The sequence below is a fragment of the Nyctereutes procyonoides genome, unplaced genomic scaffold, assembly GCF_905146905.1.
Source record: "Nyctereutes procyonoides isolate TBG_1078 unplaced genomic scaffold, NYPRO_anot_genome, whole genome shotgun sequence".
Lineage (NCBI taxonomy): Eukaryota > Metazoa > Chordata > Mammalia > Carnivora > Canidae > Nyctereutes > Nyctereutes procyonoides.
Window position 1 is genome coordinate 13,354,232 of NW_026575037.1, and position 24,425 is coordinate 13,378,656.

At 37.2% G+C, this 24,425-nt stretch overlaps 1 protein-coding gene across 10 annotated transcripts in view; it reads left to right on the plus strand.

Annotated features, from left to right (window-relative positions):
- Positions 1–23,683, plus strand: part of ACBD6 (acyl-CoA binding domain containing 6) — a 213,247-nt gene extending 189,564 nt beyond the window's left edge. For 6 of the 10 annotated variants that reach the window (XM_055319242.1, XM_055319241.1, XM_055319247.1 and 3 more), the window contains 3 exons: positions 1,407–1,437; positions 9,210–9,281; positions 23,395–23,683. In XM_055319242.1, coding sequence (XP_055175217.1) covers positions 1,407–1,437; positions 9,210–9,281; positions 23,395–23,549 — 258 coding nt within the window. In that variant the 3' untranslated portion in view covers positions 23,550–23,683. The remainder of the gene's footprint in view (positions 1–1,406; positions 1,438–9,209; positions 9,282–23,394) is intronic. The other 4 variants (XM_055319243.1, XM_055319250.1, XM_055319245.1 and 1 more) reach the window with 1 other exon arrangement.
- The last annotated feature ends 742 nt before the right edge of the window (positions 23,684–24,425 follow it).

A 24,425-nucleotide genomic window follows, 5' to 3' on the forward strand; every position in this document is an offset into this window, starting at 1 on the left:
CAGTGGGCAGCCCAGACTTAACCCTGTTACACTTCAGCCAGGTTGGCCCTACTCTCAAGGTCCCTCAAAATTAATTACTTCTTTCAGATCTCCACTCACTTTCTTATGCCTTACCCCCAAATCCAGCAAGAATTCCCATTGTCTAGTAGGAAAACAGTTTAATTAAGCTGTTATATTGCCTCAAGGTTGTCTCCCTAACCGCCCACCAGATGTCAGCTCTACAAACCTTCTCTATGTTAAAAAGCCTTTAAGGAATGACTTTTTCTTACTACTTCTCTGAACCAGAAAAGAAGTTTCCTATGGCAGCTTTTGCTTTTCTTACTAGGGGATTCAATAAAGAGAACCATAGCCAAAAAGTTCTGGAAATTAGCCCCCACATTTAACTTCTAAGAAGTGAGAAAAGTAGCTATAGTATGCGCAATAGTTGATTAGGCATAATCACCCTCTCCCAGTTATTCATAATAATTATTTATTCTTAATTACCAGGGACACAATAGTGGCTGTGTATATTACTAAGTGAATATCAAAAAAACTACTAAATTCTGCCTCGTACTTAATCTTGATGAATTTTTTGCTCATAGTATGATCACATTCTCTCAAGAGGCAGCATTGCTAAAAGTACTCATATGTGCTATAATTAGTATATGTAGTTAGAATATCTTGATTTAAAAAGAAAAAAATAACAACTATCAGAGTAATCTATGGGAACTTTTGACTTTCTTAACAACTTCTAGGACTTTATATGCTTTGAAATCACATTTCTTTATGATATTTAATCAGGTAATATTTGATAATATTATGAGCCTGGAATTTGTGACTATTTGAAAGGGATTTAAAAGCTACTAACTTTTTAAAAAGATTTTATTTATCTTTTAGAGAGAGTATGTAAGAAAGAGAGAGAAGGGAACATAAGCAGGGGGAGAGCAAAAGGAGCAGGGAGCCCGACAGGACCCTGGGATCATGACCTGAGTCGAAGGCAGACACTTAACTGAATAAGCCACCCAGGTGCCCCAAAAGCTACTAACTTTTATGAGAAATCACAGACTTTTTACATAGATTCAGCAATAAACTTAGGAAAAAACATTAAAATACTAACCAGGGTAAAGGATATATGGTGTCAGGGTTTTTTGCCATTAATGGTAATCAGATTGCCACGTTTTAAGAGGTTCTCTTTGATTTAATATCTGTAACCTGATTGTCCTGTGATTCTGATGTAGCAACTGCAATGCAGAAGTTGCCATTCAGCATTCTAGAGAACTTGGTCAAAAGTTACAGGAAGGCTCAAAGAACTGTATCTGATAAATTACAGAACTTTGGTATATCAGATATATTTGCTATAGCTTGTGTACTTTCATACTTTTGCAATAACATAGACTTCTAAAATGTGTTATTAATTTCTTTTACAGGATGATGAAGGTCAAACAGCTCTACATTATGGTAAGATGTTTCCAAATTATTAACAATCATATTTGAAAGTTTTCTCTATTTCAACTTTGTCCAACCCTATCCAGTACTTTGAAAAATGCCTGGTCAATTGGTACAGCCACTTTGGAAAATAGTATGGAGGTTCCTCAAAAAATTAAAAATAGAATTACCATATGGTCCAATAATTCTATTACTATATATTTAACCAAAGAAAATGAAAACACTAATTCAAAGATCGGCACCCCTATCTGCATTGCAGCATTATTTATAATAGCCAAGATATGGAAGCCCACATGTCCATTGATAGATGAATGGATAAAGATGATGTGGTGTGTATGTGTATATATGTATACACACTAGGAAATATTACTCAGCCACAAAAAAAAGAATTAAATCTTGCTATTTGCAACAACTTGGGTGAACCTAAAGGGTATAATGCTAAGTGAAAGAAATCAAAGAAAAGACAAATACCGTATGATTTCACTCATGTAAGAAATAAAGAAGAGACAAATGAACAAAGGAAAAAAGAGGCAAACAGACTCTTATACAGAGAACAGGGGCACCTGGGTGGTTCAGTCAGCTACACATCCAACTCTTAATCTCAGCTCAGGTCTTGATCTCAGGGTCATGAGTTCAGACCCCATGTTGGGCTCCATGCTAAGCATGCTAAGCATGGAGCCCACTTTAAAAGAGAGAGAGAGAGAGAACAAACTGGTGGTTGCCAGAGGGGATGTGGGTGGGAGCATGGGGGCTGGTGAAATGGATAAAGGGGATTAAGACTATACTTACCTTGATGAACACCGAGAAATGTATAATATCGTTGAGCCATTATATTGTATATCTGAAAATAGTATAGCACCATATGTTAATTATACTTGATTTTTAAGAAATAATATAAACACAAATTTAAAAAGAAAAATGTCTGCTCACCAGCAGAAATACAGTAATATTTTATTCGAAAATAGATTAACAACCTCTAAAGTTAGAGATATATTACAATTCTTACAGGAACATTCATAGTAAACTGAACCTTTCTATACCATCAACAGAAATGGAGGCTCCTCCAGTCCCCCTTTGAAAATTCATTATTTCATGCTTCATACTGTCAGTGACAACTAAGGTGCTAATCATTGTCATTATGGGAGCTCCAGTCTCTCCTACAAGAAATACTTTCTTGATGTAATTGAAGCAAAGAAAAAGATTTGATTTTTTAACTCCTTTTGCCTACTAACTGATTAGCTTAGTTAAGTAATTTTCACTATAAAATAGAGGATAGTCTATAAGATTGACATAATATGGCTCTTAAAGAGTAAATTGGGATGGGTAAATTTTATCTCTCTGGGTAAATTCAGTGAGATAAAAGATACTGAAGTATATTGCAAATAAAGCACTTAGTAAAAGTATTCTTACTTTTAGTCTGTTTGGAGGTGAAAATGGTTGAATAAGGGACAACCATCAATTTTTAAACCAGGTTAAGGATCAAAGTCACCGTCAGACTTTGAAAGACAGAATTAAAAAAAAATTAAATAAAAGAAAAGAAAAGGCGACGCCTGGATGGCTCAGCGATTAAGCATCTGCCTTGGGCTCAGGGCATGATCCTAGAGTCCCAAGATCAAGTCCCACATCGGGCTCCCTGCATGGAGCCTGCTTCTCCCTCTGCCTGTGTCTCTGCCTCTCTGTGTCTCTCATGAATAAATAAATAAAATCCTTTAAAAAAAAAAGAAAAGAAGAAAGAAAGGAAAGGAAAGGAAGAAAGAAAGAAAGAAAGAAAGAAAGAAAGAAAGAAAGAAAGAAAGAAAGAAAGAAAGAAAGAAAGAAAGAAAAAGAAGAAAGAGAAAGAATACATTAGGCTCTTTTTGCCAGTTTTGGCCACCCCTGGACATTTTTGTCCACTTCTTATTAGCATTTGCTTGGATGTCAGAAACCTTACTGAGTTGTCCAAGAGTCTAAACTGTTGGACTAGCTATTAATACCAACTATATTTATCAGCCTGATGATGACAATTGAATATCACAATGCATGCCCCAACTCATCTATGAGTTTAGTTAATATAATCTGGGTACCAAAACTAGCACCAAAAAAATGAAAATTGTGAGTCAGTGTCACTTTTGAACATATATATACAAATCCTAAATAAAATATTAGCAAGTGAAATCCATGAGTGTTTTTTAAACATGAAATTAAGTAGAATTTCTCCTAGGAATTCAAAAATGATTTAACAGTTTAAACATTTGTTAATGTAGTTTGCCACATTAGCAAATTAATTGAAAAACCATTTAGTAAAATCAGATGCAGAAAAAGCAATTGAGGAAATTCAATACAGAATGCAATATAAAGAAGCAATACAGAAAAGTGTTTAAGACCCCAGGCTCTTAAGCCAAACTTCTGGGTTCAAATTCTAGTTCTACTACCGAGCTTGGATAGATGATGTAACTTCAATGTGCCTGTTTATTTATAGTGAAATAGGAATAATAATAACCTCAGAGATATGTTATGAACATATAATGGGCTAAGTGCTTAGGACAATGTCCAATACCTTGTAGTTATTCAGTAGATGTTAGCTAATATGATTGTTTATGATAAAAACTCTTACTAAACTAGAAACTCAAGAAAACGTCTATGGCTTGATTATATATTGGGGCACCTGGGTGGCCCTGTGGTTGAGCATCTGCCTTTGGCTCAGGTCGTGATCCTGAGGTCCTGGGATCGAGTCCCACATCAGGTTCCCCACAGCAAGCCTGCCTCTCCCTCTGCCTATGTCTCTGCCTCTCTCTCTCTGTGTGTCTCTCATGAATAAATAAATAAAATCTTAAAAAATTATATATCAAAAACCTAGTACAAATATTACTAAAGATGAAATGTTTGAAGCATTTCCTTTAAAAACAAGAATGAAAAAAAGATGCCTCCCAAACTAATTTTCTGTAATATTATATTGTAATCCTAGACTACACAGAAAGAAAAGCAAAAGAAATAAAAAAGCACATGGGAGGGATAAAAAGAAACAATCATCATTAATTTCAAATAAAATAAGTAGCTACATAGAAATTCAGGAGACTCTACAGTCAGATTATTAAAACTGATACAATAAAGCAAAGATGCTGAATACAAGGTCAGTTTTTTTTTAAACTATATTCTTAAACATTAGTATAAAAGGTAGAAAATACATTTTAAAGAGCTAAATCCTGGGCAAGTGTAGTCATGAGATGGAGGCTTGGATGTGGTACACTGACAATACTGAGGCCCCGATCACCCTTGCCCTGGTTTGCAAGGTAGTGGCTCCATGCCAGGAGAGGCAAACCAGGCTGTCCCTATACTGCCACCAACCACCAACTCCTAGAGCAGAGGGAGGAGGGGTGTCACTCAAAGAGAAGTTTACTGTTTTCCACACTCCTGGCTCCAGAATCTGGCTCAGATTTTGCCTGGAGGGAGAAGCTAGCTATAAAACAGCTCCTAATCTCTTCCCAAAGGAACTGACTTCACTTGCAGCAGAGCCTGGAGAAGTTCAAGGCTTCTTGAACAAGGGTACTCTCAAGAATAATGGAGAGAATGGGAAAATACTCCAGCTGGGAGGAGCCTTCATGAGTAAGAACAAATATCAAACACTGACCTTTAAAAAAGCCACAATTTGATTTGGTTGGTTTGTAGAACAATTTATGCCCCAGTTGAGTGGTTTCCCCTGATCACTTTCAATGTTATCCCACTGTGTTCTGACCTTGAATATCTATTTATAGAAATAGAAGGAATATATATCTATATATCTAGCAAAGTTATCTTTCAAAAATGAAGATATAATAAAGTCTTTCCCAGATAAACAAAAACTGAGAGAATTTGTTGCTAGCAGACCCATCTGACAAGAAATACTAAAGGAAAATATTCAGACTGAAAGCAAATGATCCAAAAGGTAATTCAAATCCACATGAAAAAACAGAGGATTCATGAATACAATCATGTAGTTATAAAAGATAGTATAAATGCATACTTTTTTCTCCTTTCCTTAACTGATTTTTAAAAGTACTGTCAAAAATAATATGTATATAAGGTGTATTGGGCCCATCACATATAGAAGTATAATATATTTGCCAATAACAGCCCAGAGGAGACAGATGAGAACAAAGTTATACTGGGCTAAGGAAAGTGACTACAGATGTTAAAGTAATTGTAATAATGTATTGTTGGATTTGTAACATTAATAGATGTAACAGATATAACAATACTACCACCAAAAGAGGGAAGATGGAATAGAGATATATGGAAGTGATGTTTCTATATATCACTGGAATTAAGTTGAGTATAAATCTGAAGCTGAAGTTAAAATGTTTATATGGTAAACCCTAGAGTAACCACTAAAGAAAAAACTCAGACAATTCAAAAAAAAAATAGTTGGATAAAAATAAAAATAGTTGGAGATTCCAGCACCCCACTTTTATTAATGGATAGGACAGCTCAACAGAAGGTAAACAAGGAATAGAAGACCTGAACAAGACTATAAACCAACTAGATCTAACAGACATCTATGAAACATTCCACCAACAACAGAACATATATTCTTTTCAACTGCACTTAGAGCATTCTTCAGGATAGACAATATGAAGGCCATGAAACAACCTCAATAAGTTTAAAAGAATAGAAATAATACAGTGTATGTTCTCCAACCACAGTGGAATGAAATTAGATATCAAGACTTGAAAACTCACAAATATGAGGAATCTAAACAACACACTCTTAAGTAACAAGTAGAGGAGGAGGAAATTAAAAGAGAAATCAGAAAATACTTTGAGATGAATTAAAATGAAGACAGCACATGCCAAAATTTATGGAGTACAGCTAAAGCAGTACCTACAGAGAAATTTGTAGCTATAAATGCCTGTGTTAAGAAAGAAGAAAATCAGTAACCTAATCTTCCACCTTAAGACACTGGAGAAAGAACAGCAAACAGCTTAATGAAAGCAAAAAGAATAATAGAGATTAGAATAGAAATGAATGAAAAAGAGAATAGAAAAACAATTGAGAAAATCAACAAACTAAGAATTAGTTCTTTGAAGCAAAAGAACCAACTGGTCAACCCAGAGAATCATGAAAACTAATGCATTGTATTTAAGCCACTAGATTTTGAGTGATTTGTTATACAACAGTAGATAACCAGACAACTTACAGGGTGGCTCAGTGGTTGGGTGTCCGCCTTTGGCTCAGGTTGTGATCTCAGGGTCCTGGAATCGAGTCTCGCATCAAGCTTCCCACGGGGAATCTGCTACTCCTTCTGCCTGTCTCTGCCTCTCTCTGTGTCTCTCATGAATAAATAAATAAAATCTTAAAAAAAAAACTCACCCCATACACATAAATCAGTTTTAGGTGAATAGATATATAAAGAAAAGCAAAATTATAAACTTTTAGATGAATAGAGTAAGGAATGGTTTCTTAATTTAAATTATGATAAGTACATTAAAATTTTAAACTTCTGTTAAACAAAAGATAGTATGAACAAAGTGAAAACATAAGGCCAGACTACTAGGAGAAGATATTTAATTTAAAATGCAAATAACCTGCCTAAGATCAGCATATAGAATGTATCAAGACTGTCCACCAGCCATTAAGAAAGACAGTCAAATAGAAAAATAGATCCCCAAAAATGGATAGTTCACAGATGGGAAGAGCCAAATATGAAATAAACAGCAAGAAAATATGCTCAGCCCCACTATGAACTGTCAAGAACTATGTGTAGTCTAAGATTATACCCTGCTTGCAAATTAACAAGTTAACCTGACACAGTTTCATGGATTCTGGCAAAAACCACCAAAAACGATTTTTCATAACACAGCAAGCAGCATGAGCTTTATGTTTGTGTTATTTCATTTTTTAGTCCCGTAGGAGCTAAGCAGAGAAGTACAGATAGATACTATACACACAGTGTATCATATCTTAGGAATCCTAAGTTTAGGGAACTCTAGTCTATAATATAATGAGCTGCAAGCAAACCTGCCCAGCTGTGGCCCTGGAGAACATGTTATTTTTATTACATTGGACAGTACCCTCTACTCTGGAAGGAAGCATTACCTCTGTAGTCCAAGGCTGTTCACTATACAGACAGCCTTATTAAAAAGAGTCTGGAACAAAAGCTGTCATTACCTTTGCTCTCAAGAGATGCAGAATCATGAAGAATCCCTTAGAGAACTGTCTTCCAGTAATAATCAGAGAATGTGGACTATAACATTTAGATATAATTTGACCTTATACATACAAAATATACATACACAATGCAGTATACAGGTAAAGGAATCTCGAGGCTCCTTCTAAAATAGAGCTTGGTGGGGCTCCTGGGTGGCTCAGTCGGTTAAGTGTCTGACTCTTGATTTTTGGCTCATGTCATGATCTCAGGGTCATAGGATGGAGCCCCATATCCGACTCCACACTCAGCAGGGAGTCTGCTTGAGATTCCCTCTGCCCTTCCCCCTGCTTATGTAGTTTGTCTCTCCCAAATACATAAATAAGTAAATCTTTAAAAAAAAAAAAAAAAGAGGTAGGGCTTTGGTTTACAAAATGAGGATACCAAAACTCAGGTTAATAAACTCACCTACAGGAGCCAGAAATTCAAACTCACATCTCTAGATTTACTAGGAAAGAAGAGAAAAGCAAATCCCTTCCTGTGCCTCCTTCCACAGCACTCATTACTCCTCAGGCATGTTTTAGGTGATAATTCTGTCATTTAGCTCTTCTAACATCACCAAGAACTGGCTATTCTAAACCCTAATTTTTGACCCAAAAAAAAAACTTTTCTTAGCCATATCCACAGTTGTGATGGTAATTTGGGACAACCAAGCATAAGTCAGACAACTACAGATAATGAGAAAGGGGAAATAAGAAACTTCACATTGAATGTGAGGCTTTCTGTGTAAAATTCAGGACTGTGCCTTTTCCTGATGTCTCACTTTAAGAAGCAGGCGTCTTTTTCTCCAGAATATTTGGGATTGGGTGCAGAGTTCACTGCTGTGCTTAGAGAGACAGCAGCTGCGAGTGCATCCACATGCTCTGCTGACTCAGCTCTGATCTTCAGCCCCTCATTTTCTTGTTGCATCCACTCATTCAGATATTTGTAGTGCCTTCTCTGTGGCATGTGTTGTGCTTTCCTTTCTCTTCTCCATCCAGAAACTCGTTAACAGCTGAGTGAGACTGAATGGACCCTTGAAAATGGAAATGAGTCACTGCGTGACCCCTAGTTAACCATTAGGGGCAAATGCCTCAGTAGAGGTGGGAATTTGTCCATTTTAAGGTCGATATATTGCAAAATGTATTTCTAGATAGCAGCAGGATTGGAATTTTCCAAAGGTTTTCCTGATTGGCTTCAAAATAAGTTTTATTTTCTTTGCATACTAACACAGAAAAATATCTAAGATACATTGTTAAGTGAAAGGATTAAGGAGCAGAACAGTGGTACGTAGTGTGCTACCATGGAAAAAATCTATACATATTGCTAGTAACTGCATAAGATATCTCTGGAAGTATACATGAAAAGCTAGTGTTGGTTGCCTGAGGGAAGAGGAACTGCAGGGCTAGAATACAAGTATAGGATAAACAGGTTTTCCTATAAACCCTTTAATAACTTCTATATTTGGAGATTTTATATATATATATAATTTGAAAATTAATTTTAAATTATTTTAAATCAGAATGTTATAGGCTCTATTAGTACTGTGAATATGACTTACTTTCTTAATTATATTTCATTCATTCAACAAATATTTTTGAGCACCTATTTGTTAGATAAAATATACCAAAAATCCTCTTTAAAGGTTCAGGGATGTGCCCAGACTTCGGGTGTCTTGAACTCCCACCCAGTATACGAGGATGTGACAACCGTAATGGTAAGTGTGTGAGCTAACATCATCTAAACTAGGGAAACTATGAGCTTGGGCTTCAATGCCACCAAACCCTGGAAATGATGCTTTCTGAATGAGAAAAAATGAGGTATTGGAATGGAGACCATCCTGGCACATAAGCCAGGATGCTCAAAGGGCTACACCGTCAGTTAAAAAAAAAATTTATATATATATATATATATATATATATATATATATATATATATATATATAAAATTACATTAGAAAAAGTTGGCCCACCAGTTTAAGAAAGGAAGACAAAGAAGTTTATCTGCCACACACCAGAATTTGAGTTGGGGGGGAAAGGCCCTATTTCACATGGGTTTGAAGTTTAAACTTACACTCTGATTGTTTTTATAAATAATCAAGTGAAGAAATTAACAAAATAAGTGTACAGGCTGGTTATGTCTGAGGGACTTGGCAAAAGCAAATGCTAAACTTTTCTTGAGGGACACATCCTCAACAAGGGCAGCACAAAATTCCTACAAGAAAGAAGCCCTGCTGAAAATGAGCTTATAATCCCAAACTACAAAATAAACTTAAGTGATCGTCAGCAGACATAGTAAACCTCAAGATTAGACTTTGAAGAACTTCAGTAAAATTACTGGATAGAAATTATCAGAAGTTTGTATAAAATCAATGGATGAAAAACATAAGAATAAGACATTCCAAGAAAGAATAGGCAGATTTGCAAGAGAACCAAATGAACTTTGATAGATAAAAAGTACATAAATTTTACAATGGATAGGTTAAAGTGCAAAATTGGCAGAAGTTAAAAAAAATGATGAATGGAAAGGTAGTTCTAAATGGCAACACAGAAGATAAAGAGATGGAAATGTGGAAGAGACACTGAATATAAAGTAATAAAGTCCAGCATTTTTAAGCAAGAGTTCCAGAAGAAACAAGTAGATAAAAATCAATATTTGAAGATATACTTAATTGATAATTTCTGTGATTGAAAAAACACTCAGATCTTCAGATTCAGGAATTAGGAGATCCAATCAGATAAGATATTCATCCAATGGAATTCTATACAGCAATAAAGAAAGAACCATAGCAACCATAACATACAACACCTTACATGAATCTCACACATACTGTTGAGTTCAAGATGCCAGACACAAAAGAATACATACTGTATGTATCCATTTATATAAAGATCAAAAAAACAGGAAAAACTCAACATCCATTTCCTTGCGGAAATGGATAGGTAATATCTTGAAGGAATTAACAAGGGCAGCAGTGCTTCTGAGATTCTAATAATGGTCTGATTCTTGATCTGTGTGCTAGTTAGTTATATGGATACTTTCATCATAAGAAAATTTATATATTTGATTTTGGTACTTTTCTGTATTTAATTTATATATACTCTGATAAATTGTTTACACACAAAACCCCTCCAAACCCAGATAAAGGTGTTGGTGATACTGTTTTCATATACATAATCTTTCAACCTTTCCAACAAATGTCTGAGCTAGGTCTTGCTTTCTTGCAAATGAAAAACTGAAGTCTGGTGGGTCAAGTGACCTTGACAGGGTAATACAAGTTGTAGTAGCAGAGCTAAGACACTTGTCCAGGTCTTCTGATTACACTTCCAGTCCTGTTTTCATAATTTCAATAATAATTACAGTATCCTTTTAAAGTAGACATTATTTTCTGGAAGATAATCTTTTTTAGAAATAAAATAAATTAAAATTCTTTATCACTGGTCACCTTAGTGAGTCAAGGCTATTTTTCAAAACTGTGCTTTATCAACATCTGTGTCCATCCATGTGCTTTTATATTCTTATTTCTGTTTACTGGGAGTTTAGACATGAATAAAAATTATCTCTGATTCAGGAATCCTGCCCAAAATTGATCTAGTGAAACAACCTCTATTTCTGTCTCTCAGAGTATATTATTCATTGCAGAAAGAACAAAACAAATACCATATTTATTATAATCAAGATAATTAAACACTAAAATAATATCATTAGTTAGGAGGTTTTGGCATTACAAACATATAAAACTAAAATATTCTGGCAACTCAGGAATATTTCATGAAATTAATATTTTAAGTTTAATCACAGGAGTGATTCATTTTTAATTAAGATTTTTTTACTAGGTTACTAGACTTTTGCCAGTTTTTAAGGTAATCAAAATAAAGTTGGGCATGTAATAATATTAATAACCACTTATTAAACACTATGTCCTCGGGAATCTGGTGAGCATATTTTACCCATTTGGTCACTTAGTATTGTTTAACTTTTTTTTACATAATAGGTACTTCATAGCTATTTTTTTTTATTTGATTTTAGGACCCTTAGCTTATTTCTGTAACTTTCATAAAACTCTAAGTATAGTTAAATCCAGTAGGTACAGACAATGTTGGGGATGTCTTAGGGGCTTAGCTATTATTTTTTATGAATTACAGTTTGGCTTGACAGCTGTCCTTGTGTTGACAGCTCTTCTGATTATAGCAGTTGTCAAACCTCATCCTTAAGCAGGTTGTAAATCCTGGCTTCTTCCGATTAAAACTGGGTCAGAGCCAATGGCAGGTTAACTAGAGGCCAGTATTCTACTACTGTATGTCCTCACTAGTTCATTCTAAGTGGGCTTTGCATAGCAGCATACTAAAACCCTTACTTGCCTCTCTTTTACTTTGGTGTTTTTTAATCTTCAGATATCTGTCCTCCTGTTGTTTTGTGATTAAACACGGTTCTTGCTGAAGAGTATATTAGTGTAAGTGTGGTCTTCCTTGTAAATGGCCTGTTAGCCTTCCCCTCCCCTCCCTCCACTGGGAATACTAACATCATTGCATCTGTGTCTCCCAGGGGAAATCAAGGCTTTTCCTTGCACGTGCAGTCATGTGATTTCAAAGTGGGCAGGCTTTGTATCCTCATGAGCCTTCGGTCTTCCACGTAAAGCACCATCTGTTCCGTTCCTTCCACGCTGTTACAGGGCAGTGGGAGGAGGCATTAGAGTGAAAATAAATAAAATAAAAAAAGAAAGAAATTCATCATCAAAACCCTGAGGATTAATGGAGTCAGAAGGCTCACTGCTCTGAATGAAAATTCATCTTCACCTGTGCCAGTGTCAGGGCTGCCTCTATGGCACTTGACAAATAGAGGTTCCCAGGGTACCATAAATTCAGCAACTGTTCTAATCCCTATAGACTTGCTCAGGCTTTTCCGAGACAGGCTTATGACTGTTTTTGTATTTCCCAGCACATTGTGGGCACCAATATATCCCCTCATTAATTTGGTAAAATGTTAGCACCCTTCTCATCCCTCTCTCATCTTCTTTGCCTTTGTCCGTTTTGAGGGGATGGGAAGCTCACACATTTCTGAAAGATGACTCTGCCTTGTGAATTGTGCTTTACTGAAGATGCCAAAGGCGGAGAAATCAATTAACTAATGAATTTTGAGCAAATACTAAGTTCCAAGAACTGTGCTAGATGGAGAGGAGTATAGAACAAAGCATGTAATCAAGTAGTTCACCATCTAAGTGGGGATACAAAGCACACTTTTTTCAAAAACTATTCATTGGGCACCTGTATTTGCCAGTTGGCTCTGTGCTAAACAAACATAATTGATGCCTTCCTCATACTGGGATGAGATTCACCTGTGTGGTTTCCTCTTGTCCTTTAAATTAGTCTTCCTCTTCTATTCCTTTTTTTCTATTACAACTTCATGATTGCCTGTGTTCATATCAGTCTGGTTTTGTGTAAATCCCAGGCATTTGTTAATAAGACTCCTTTTCCTTATGGACACCATATCCTTCACTCTGAAGTGTTCTACAACCCTGAATTTCCTCATTTTTTTTCTTTTCTTTTCTTTTCTTTTCTTTTCTTTTCTTTTCTTTTCTTTTCTTTCTTTCTTTTTTTTTTTTCTTAAATAGGCTCCACGCCCAGTGTGGGGCTTGAATTCATGACCGCAAGATCAAGAGTGACATATTCTACAGACTGAGCCAGCCAGGTGCTCCCTGAACTTCCTAATTTAAACCTCACTTCATAGTTAGACTTGAACTAAAATTTCATTCACATTTGTTAGGTTAGGGGATTGTTAGGTCGCCTCAATAGCCTTTTCTTAGCTGGTTGGCTGTGGTCCTGTAGATGTGGAACTTAAAAACTTAAGCTGTTTCTGAGTTAGTACTCATATATTATATCATATCTCACTGTTCAAAAAGTCACTTCACTATATAGCATATATGAAGTTAATGCCTCTTTGTCTGAGATGACCAGCTTAGTGTCTTCTGCCATACATATCTGTTTAGCCTTGATCTTCATGCTTAGGAGTCTCAAGTATTGGGTTACATTTGAGAAGTGTGAGCTGATAATGGTAGTTATTATCCTGTATTACAGATTTATACACTGGGAAATTTATTCCTCCAATACTCCTTTAAAAGTTCCAATTTTATTTATTTTTTTTTAAATTTTTTTTATTTATTTATGATAGTCACAGAGAGAGAAAGAGGAAGAGACATAGGCAGAGGGAGAAGCAGGCTCCATGCACCGGGAGCCCGATATGGGATTCGATCCCGGGTCTCCAGGATCGCGCCCTGGGCCAAAGGCAGGCGCCAAACCGCTGCGCCACCCAGGGATCCCTAAAAGTTCCAATTTTAAAACCTAGCCAAGTGTTTCTTACAATAAGTGGAGGCAGGAATGCAGGAACACTGAGAAACTACCACCTCTGAGGACCTAAGACTGAGACCAGCCCAAAAGGATAAAGAACTCCATTCCACTCCCACATGGGAATTGCCATGAGTAATAAGCAATAGCACCCCTACAGGGACGGAGCAAGCGTGCAGAGAGGAACTCCATCTGCAGTAGACATGCAGAGACCACTGAAAGCTGAGGATGGGGCAAGAGTATTAAAAAAAAAAAAAAACCACTGGCACCTGAGGCCACACATGAAACATAGAGTAGCAGCAGCCCGCAGCTGGAGGAATCTGAAGTGTGTGATGCATCAAAGTTATCTATAGCAACAACAAAACCCAAACTCAGTTCAACTGCTGACCAGATTGACTCAATACCCATACGATGGCATGAGAGTAAAAGAGGCATACCGATTTCTGGGTGTAAATATTGTTATTTAATGTACCCTCTACCATCCTTCTACATACAGTGTCCTTGCATTCAGTTGAAACTTATGAGACACAGAGTAGCAACCTAACTCAATGTCACGTTACAAATCAGTAATTGACAGAGCAAGTAGATAAAAATTCAGCAAGAATATGAAAGAACTGAACAATACTATCAACCAACTTGTCATCTATAGATCTTTAGAACATCTATAGAACATTCCACCTAATAAACCAAATCCATGTTTCAAGTACACATGGAACACTTACCAAGATAGACCATATATTCTAGGCCATAAAACAAACTTCAGCAAATATTTTAAAAATCATAGAAAATTTGCTCTGTGCCCACCACAGAATTAAATTAGAAATCAGTAACAGACATATATCTGTAAACCACCCCCGACACACAATTGTCAGAAACTTAAACACACTTCTAAGTAAATCATAGGTCAAAAACAAAATTCCAAGGGAAATTACAAAATATTTTAAACTGAATGAAAATAAAAACACTCTGTCAGAATTTTGGGATGCAGCTAGAAGGAAATTAAATGCTTTTATTAGAAAAGAAGAAAGCTCTCAAGTCAATGACTTAAAATTATACTCTCCAAAGTTAGAAAAGAGCAGCTTAAGCCCAAGATAAGCATAGGCACAAAATAAGATCAGAAGTCATTGTAATAGAAAACCAAAAATCAGGATCCCTGGGTGGCTCGGTGGTTTGGCGCCTGCCTTTGGCCCAGGGCGCCATGCTGGAATCCCGGGATCGAGTCCCGCATCGAGCTCCTGGTGTGGAGCCTGCTTCTCCCTCTGCCTGTGTCTCTGTCTCTCTCTCTATCATGAATAAATAAATAAATAAATCATTAAAAAACAACAACAACAAAAATCATTGAGAAAAATCCATGAAATCATTGAAAACCTTTAAAACTGATAGACCCCTAGCCAGAGCAATATAAAATAATAAAAAGAGAAACATTACCAGTTTCAGGCATGAAAAGGAGACATTTCAGGTCATACAGATGTTATGAAACAAATAAAGGGACATTATCAACAACTCATAGCAATAAATTAGATAACTTAGAGGAAATGGACATATTTCTTAAAAGACACAAACTCAAAAGAAATTGATAACCTAGAGATCCCTATATCTATTAAAGACACTGAATCTGTAGCTAAAAACTTTTCCACAATAAAATCCCCAGGCTCTGATCGCTTCACTGGTAAATTCTACTAAATGTTTAACATCAGCTCTTTCAGAAAATAAAAGACGAAATTCTGTCAAAAAAAAAAAAAAAAGGAATGCCATCCAACTCATTCTATAAAGATGACATTACTCTAATACCAAAGTCAGAAGAAAACTCTAGAGGAAAAGAAAACCACAGGCCAGCATCTCCCATGAATATAGATGCAAACATATTTTTAAATTTATTTATTTATTTATTTATTTATTTATTTATTTATTTATTTATTTATTTATTTATGAATGAAAGACCATGAGCAGGGAGAGCGGCAAAGGGAGAGAGAATATCAAGCAGATTTCTTGTGAGCATGGAGCCCAATGCAGGGCTCAATCTCATGACCCTGAGATCATGAGCTGACCAGAAACCGAGAGTCAGATGCTCGACCGACTGAGCCACCCTGGCACCCCAAAGCAAACATCTTTAATAAAATATTAGCAAAGCCAACCCAACAACATACAAAAAGAATAATAAATCATACTCTCATACCTTTATGCCAGGAATGCAAGGTTGGTTCAGCAATTGAAAATCTTTGTATTCACCATATCAGCACATCAAAATCAAAACAAATTATCATCTCCATATATCTAGAAAAAAAAAACAGTTGACAAAATTCAACCTCCCTTCATGATTTAAAAAAAAAAGTGCAGCAAAATAGGTAGGGAACTTCCTCAACCTGAAGTAATTAATTAGTAGCTAACATTATTGTTTTAAAGATTTTATTTATTTATTTGACAGAGAGCACAAGCAGAGTGAGTGGCAGGCAGGGGGAGAGGAGAAGCAGGCTCCCTGCTGAGTAGGGAGCCCATTGTGGGGCTCCATCTCAGGACCCTGAGACCATGACCTGAGCATAGGCAGATGCTTAACCAACTGAGCCATCCAGGCACCCCACTAACATTCTTAATAGTGAAAGGCTTTCCTTCTGACCGGGAACAAGGCAGAGATGTACACACTCTCCCCTTTGATTCAACATTGTACTAGAAATCCTTGCCGATGCATTAAGGCAAAAGAAAGAAGTCAAAAGCAGATGGATTTAGAAAGAAGAAATAAAACTTCATTCACAGATACATGACACCTATGTAGGAGACCCCCAAAGAATCTATTTTTTAAAAAGCTATTAGAATTAGTAAGTTGAGTTCAACAAGTTTGCAAGATAACAAATCAATATACAAGAATCAAAAAACTCCCATACACTGGTAATGAACAATTAGAAACTAAAAGTTAAAAACACATGGTCAGTATGAAGAAATCAACTGTTTTCCTATATACTTGCAGTCAACCAATTGGAAATTGAAACCTCAAAAAATACCATTTATAGTAGCCTCAAAAAATGAAAATCCTAAGATAAAATAAATGCACAATTTATATGCTGAAAACTCCCAAACACTGTTGAGAGAAATTAAAGGAAATCTGAGTAAATTGACAAAGATTCTGTTGTTCATGGATCAGAAGACTTGATGTTGTTAAGCTCTCCATTCTCCCCTAAATTGATCTATATGCACTCTCAATCAAAATTCCAGTAGGACTTTTGAAAAAAAATTATAAGCTTATTCTAAAAGTTATATGGGAAAGGAAAGAACCCAGATGGAGGACACACCCTTACTTCAGGACTTATTATATAGGGACAGACATCAAGACAGTATGATGTTAGTATAAGGATAGGTGTGTAAATCAATGAAACTTGATAGATAACCCAGAAATAGACCCAATTACAAATGCTTGATTAGTTGATTGATTAAAACTTTTAGAGTTGTTATAGGTTCATAGCAAAATTGAGCGAAGGATACAGAGATTTTCCATATACCCCTTATTACTTCACGTATAGCTTCCTCTCTAAAGAACAAACACTCCCTGTGTGTTTCTCCTTTAGTCTCACACCACCACCACACTTCACTTCACTTCTAGTCACCATGTGTGTCATGTTTTTTCCTCACAGCAAGCAATCTTCTGCAACACTAGCTGCGTATTCTAACACTTAATTCAGACATTATCTATCTTCCCCCCAGTCCCACAACTACACCTCTGCCTACAGATCACAAGCCCCAAGTTGTCACCTGCACTTCTGACTGACCATCTACAAATTGGGATTTCCATGACCCCTTCCCGGTTTTGATAATTTGCTAGAATGGCTCACAGAACTCAAGGTAACACTTAGGTTTACTGGTTTAATATAAAAGGATGTGATAAAGGATACAAATGACCAGTTGGAAGAGATGCATTGGATGAGATATGGCGGGGAGAGGACAGAGTTTCCATGCCCTCACCAGTAAACCACCTTTTAAGTACTTCCACGTGTTCAGCAACCCAGTTCCTAAACCCCCTACTTGGAGGGTGTTTATGGAGGCTTTATTACATAAGCATGATTGATCATTAACTCAATCTCCAGCCCAGCCTCTCTCTCCTTCCCAGAGGATGGGGGTTGGGACTGAAAGCTACAAGCTTCTAATCATGGTTGGGTCTTTTTGGTAACCAGCCACCTTCCTGAAGCAATTCAAGAGTCCACTAAGAGTCATCTCATTAGAACAAAAGATATTCCTATCACCCAGGAAATTCCAAGTAACTTAGGAGCTTTGTCACAGACCAAGTGACAAGATCTAGTGCTCTTATCACTTAGGAAAGCCCAGGGGTTTTAGGAGCTCTGTGCCAGGAACTGAAGATAGAGACCAACGTATATTTTTTTTGTTATTTCTCACTCTCATAATCAACATCCCTCATCAGAGTGGTACATTTGTTACAGTTGATGAACCACCATACCATACAATTATTATTGTATCATACTATAATTACCCAAAGTCCAAAGTTTACAGTATGGTTCACTCTTGGAATTGTATATTCTGTAGAAAAGGTAAAATGACATGTACCCATCATTATAATTTCATCCAGAGTGTTTCCACTACCCTAAAAATCCACCACACTCTGCCTCTTTATCCCTCCCTCACCCCCAGACTCTAGCAACCACTGATCTTTTTACTATTTCCATAGTTTCGCCTTTTCCAGAGTGTTCATATTGTTAGAATCATACAGTGGGTAACCTTTTCAGATTGACTTCTGTCTTTTGGTGTTGAGTATTATTACATTGCCTGGATGTACCATAGCTTATTTATCCATTCACCTACTGAAGGACATCTTGGTTGCTTCCAAGTTTTGGCAATTATGATTTAAGCTGCTATAAACATTCATGTGCAGAATTTTTTGAGTGGACATAACTTTTTAGCTCCTTTGTGTTGATATTAAGGAGCATGGTTGCTTAATCATATGGTACGGATATGGTTAGTTTTGTAAGAAACTGCCACACTGTCTTCCAAAAGGCTATGCCATTTTGTATTCCCACTAACAATGAGTGAGTTCCTGTTGCTCCACATTGTCACCGCATTTGGTGTTGCCAGTGTTCCACATTTTGGCCATTCTAATAGGTTTGTTCTTTTAATTTGCATTTCCCTGATGATATGATGTGGAATACCTTCTGCATAAGCTTATTTGCCGTATGTCATCTGTGGTGAGGTGTCAGTTAAGGTCTTTAGCCCAATTTTTAATCCAGTTACTTGTTTTCTTATTGTTGAGCTTTAAGAGTTATTTCTATACATATTTTTTAAGATTTTACTTATTTATTTGAGGGGTGTTTAGGTGGCTTAGTCAGTTAAGTATCTGCCTTTGATTCAGGTCATGATCTTGGGGTCATGGGATTGAGCCCCACGTGATGCTCTCTGCTCAGCAGGGAGTCTGCTTCTCTCTCTTCCTCTGCTCCTCTCCCCTGGCTCATTGTGTCTCTCTCTCTCTCTCTCTCTCTCTCTCTCTCCTCGCTCTCTCTCAAATAACTAATTAATTAATTAATTGATCAACCTATCTATCTTTAAAAAACTAGATGTGGGGCTTTATCCCAGGACCCCAAGACCATAACCTGAGCTGAAGGCAGACACTTAATTGATAGAGCCACCCAGGCACCCCAGGAGTTATTTGTATATTTTAGATAATAGTCCTTTATCAGATGTGTCTTTGGCCAATATTTTCTTCGAGTCTGTGGCTTGTCTTCTCATTCCCTGACCATTGTCTTTTGCAGAGCAGAGGTTTTTCTATTTTAATAAAGTCCCAGCTTATCAACTATTCATTTCATGGATTGTGCCTTTGGTGTCAAGTCAAACATGTCATATCTAAAAGTCATTGCATACCTAAGGTCACCTCAGTTTTCTCCTATGTTATCTTCTATGAGTTTTGTATTTTCTATCACTACAGTATCCCCAATATTCATCATATTTCAAACCAAGATTATTTCTCTCCCTCCATAATTTTCTTCTTCTGTTCCCTTCCTACTCTTCCTTCCTATGGTTCCTTATTTTAGAGATAATGTCACCAACATCTATGTCATCTCCAAGATTGAAAATATAGGTATCGGGATCCCTGTGTGGCGCAGTGGTTTGGCGCCTGCCTTTGGCCCAGGGCGCGATCCTGGAGACCCGGGATCGAGTCCCCACGTTGGGCTCCCGGTGCATGGAGCCTGCTTCTCCCTCTGCCTGTGTCTCTGCCTCTCTCTCTCTCTGTGACTATCATAAGTAAAAAAAAAAAAAAAGAAAAAAAGAAAATATAGGTATCATCTTTGGTTCTTGTAGTTCTTTTGCCCAATATTATTTTTAAAAAAGAGAGAGAGTAGGGGGAGAGCAGAGGGAGAGAAAGAATCTTAAGTAGATTCCACGCCCACCACAGAGCCTAACATAGGGCTTGATCTTACCTCTCTGAGATCATGACCTGACCTGAAATTAAGACTCAGATGCTTAACGTACTAAGCCACCCACTAAGCCAGGCATGCTTGCCCATTGTTCTTTTGGATTGATTTGTTAATGCTTGTTAGATATTAAGGGTATTGGCTCTTGTATGTGTTATATATGTAAATATGTTTCCCAGTTTACAATTTACCTTTATATATTGTATTTTGTGTGTGTGTGGTATAGCTATTTTAAATTTTTATGTATTCAAATTTTTCAGTTTTAGGTTTCTATGTATTCGGATTTATCAGTAATTTTCTTTATGGTATCTGGGTTTCATATCAAGTATAGAAAAACTCAGGCCATTTTATTCAGTAAACATTGTGATCACAAGTGGTGAGCCTGTGAGCTTTTCAAAAACCTCTAAAAATATTTGAAACCTGAAATAAAATATTTTTTGTTCCAAAAAACAAAAACAATCGCAACATATAAATAATTAAATAGGGCAGCCTCGGTGGCGCAGCGGTTTAGCGCTGCCTGCGGCCCGGGGTGTGATCCTGGGGACCTGGGATCGAGTCCCACATCAGGACTCCTGCATGGAGCCTGCTTCTCCCTCTGCCTGTGTCTCTGCCTCTCTCTCGCTCTCTCTGAATGAATGAATAAATAAATCTTTAAAAAAAATGAAATATTTGTCTATAAATAGAACATTTCAGCTTCATTAATTATCACATTTAATGTTCACAAACATTTTTTAAAAACCCATCCAGTGCTTTGCTGTGTCCTATCCACATGGATGTCAGTGGCTCTCTTATTCAGTCCCTTCTTTATATTCATGCTGACACTGGCTAATTTCAGTCCTCCTAAAATGGTCATGGTCTCCCAATTGGTGTACCTGCCACAAACTTCTAGGCAGTCCAAATCACTCTTTTTGGAATTATCATCCTAACACAGAGGCCAAATCATGCCCCCCCACCACTTATAAATGCAAACTTTAGTAGAGCACTCAAAGCCACACGTCTCAGCATGGCTTAGTAGGGCTCTCACGGCCCTGCATAGTTTGCCTCCAGTCTGCCTGCTCCACTTTTGACTGTCCCTATTGCTTCCCAGAGCCGGGCAGACAGTTCCCTCAGCACTCCTTGTACACTCCACAATGCCTTTCTGTCTCCACTTACCTGCAGATTTACTCTGTCCTTCAAAGCTCAGCTTACATACCACCTACTTGTGTTTTTCCTGATCCCTCAAGTTCTCCACCCACCCCACCCCACACTTCCGTGCAGGTACATGTGTATGTATGTGTGTGTGTGCCACAACAGTTATTCTTTTGTGTCAAGAGTGTCCAATTTACATATTAGTCTCCCAGCTGTTTAAGAAGTTCCACAGAGTAGGAATCTTATTGCATCCTTGATAGGTCTGGTATAGCATGTACTCAGTGAAATGCCCATTGAATCAAACTCCTTACTATACCCTTCTTTCTTTCCCTGTTTTTCTTTTTTTTTTTTTTACCTTTTGTTGTTGCTATTATGTTACATCATACTATGAAAGTGTATATTTATAAAATGTATATGAAGAATTTAAAATGTAACTTGAAAAAAATGTACCCACCACCTACCTTAATAAATGGAACATTGTCAATATCTTTGAAACCCCTTGTGTGCACCTATCCAATCACGTGGCCTTCCTCCCATCCTCTCTCCCTATGATTGAAACTATCCTAAATTTTATATTAATGATTTTCCTTACAGTTTCACTCCATATTTGCCTCCCTGAACAGTGATGTTTAGTTTGGTCTATTTTAAAAATTTTTGTTTAAATGAAATCATACTGTACATATTCTTCTGATTTCTTGCCTTCAACGTCATGTTCTGGAGGTACACTCGTGTATAAAACTATAGTTCATTAGTTTTCAATGTTGTATGGTATTTTATTCATTACTCTGAATGGGCATGTGGGTTGTTTATCATTACAAATGGTGCTGCTACACACGTTCTTGCAAATATCCCCTAGAGAACATGCGCACACACATTTCCATGGAGTATGCCAATAGGAGTTGCATGGCTGCGCTGCAGGGCCCACACGTGTGTAGGTTTAACATGCAATGCTAAGCTGTTGTCCATAGTGACAGCACCGACGTGCACTTCCAGCCACCCGGAAGGGGCTTCCCTCATGCCAGCCTTCTTCAGGGCTTCCTCTTGTCTGTTCTTAATTTCCACCTACCTAGTGGGTATGAAATGGCATCTCCAAGTCTTCATTTTCATCTCCCTACCTACTAATGTGGTTGTTCATCTTTTCATATGTTGATTGCCGTTTCTGTTTCATCTTGTATGAAGTGCCTGTTTTTGCCTCTAGCCCAGTTGTTTCAGTGCATCTAAATTAATAGATCTTTGTTTCCTTGCTGATATGCGATGCCAGCATCATCATAAATCAAGTTTCCATGTATGTGCAAAACGATAGATGGCTCTCCATCCTAGCCCTCCGGTCCGTGTGTCCTTCCTGGAGGCGATACATGCCATCTTCATAATACATTTCCATTTCTCTAGGTCCTTGTCACCTTTCTGTGCCTTGTTTGATTGGGGCCATTTGTTATTTTTTTAAACAAGTCAAAGTTCTGTAGCAGGATGCTCTGATTACTAGGCCAGCTTTTTTTTTTTTTTTTTCATTTACAAATATTAAAGTTTAGTCAGTTACCCAATTTAACCCCTCTTCAAAAACAAAACAGACTCTTTCCTTTTACATTTACAATATTTTTAGCCTTTTGGCGTAGCCTACAAACCTATCATTATTCTGATCAAAGTAAAATAGATAAACACTATTTTTGTTCTTTCCCTCATCCCATCTTTAAGAATAGTCTAAAAACCTCACAGTTTTAAAAAATGTGTTTGTTTGCTTCTGGGCAACCAAAAAAGGTAAATTTGATTTTCCTAACACTTGCAAATCCACTCTAATGGCCAAGTTCTTATCACAAGGCCCGATCACCCACTGGCCACTGTAACATTTCTCACTGTTCAAGATTCCCTATTGCTCAGCACTTGGCTTTCCTAGGGAGTACAGTTGTTTTTCTTTGTCTCACAGTAACCTTGTTTTCATATTTGTCCATTTTCCTGTCAGCTGCTGCCTGTGAGTTTTTGGACATTGTAGAGCTGCTGCTCCAGTCTGGCGCTGACCCCACTCTCCGAGACCAGGATGGCTGCCTGCCAGAAGAGGTGACAGGTTGCAAAGCTGTTTGTTTGGTGTTGCAGCAACACACGACTGGCAAGGCTTAATCAAAAGACTGGAAAACCACAGTCTGTAACAGCATAGAGCTTCAATAATGAAGGAAAACTGCAAAGATAATACTTCTTTTACCACCCATCTTTGGTATACATTGGCTAATAAAATCAGTTCTGAGGAACTGGGATTTTGAAGTCTCAGCAATTCATTCTCCCTGCATCCATTCCAGCAAGTACAGTTTTGGTGATGAACATGTGTACTGTGCATAATACAATTCAATTCTGCTGAGCGTGCGCTGAAATTTATCACTGTTCTAGAGGGTGGGGCAAGGAAGAGACACATCGTATTTCACAATATTAAACATGGCTGCTCTTAAAAAAAATACAGAAGCAAAATATGACTGACAGTGCTACACTGACAATTAGGGAAAGTTGCAGGAAATCCCAGTATGGTAGAGATCCAGTGATCTTGTGGTATATTACACAGCTGGTCTGAATAGGTGGCTGAGATATCTCTTTTTTTTTTTTTAAGATTTTATTTATTTATTCATGAGAGACACAGAGAGACAGGCAGAGACATAGGCCCAGGGAGAAGCAGGCTCCCCACCAGGGGAGCCTGATGAGGAACTCGATCCCAGGACTCGAGGATCACAACCTGAGCCAAAGGCAGACCACTGAGCCACCCAGGCACCCCAATGTCTCTTTTTGGCAGACAGAATTGATCAGATAGAGAAGGAAGAGGGGTGTTAAGAAAAAGCAAGCAAAAGAGAAAGGGTAGAATTTTGTTACAAAAGGGATCTAGAAGTCAGAGGAATAACCAGGTTTACTGAAAACCTTAAAACCTTGGGCATTTTAGAATAAGATTCAGCAACCTCACTGCAGGATCTAAGCACAGATTCCGGAAAATTCACTGGTGAGGTCAGGCTTCCT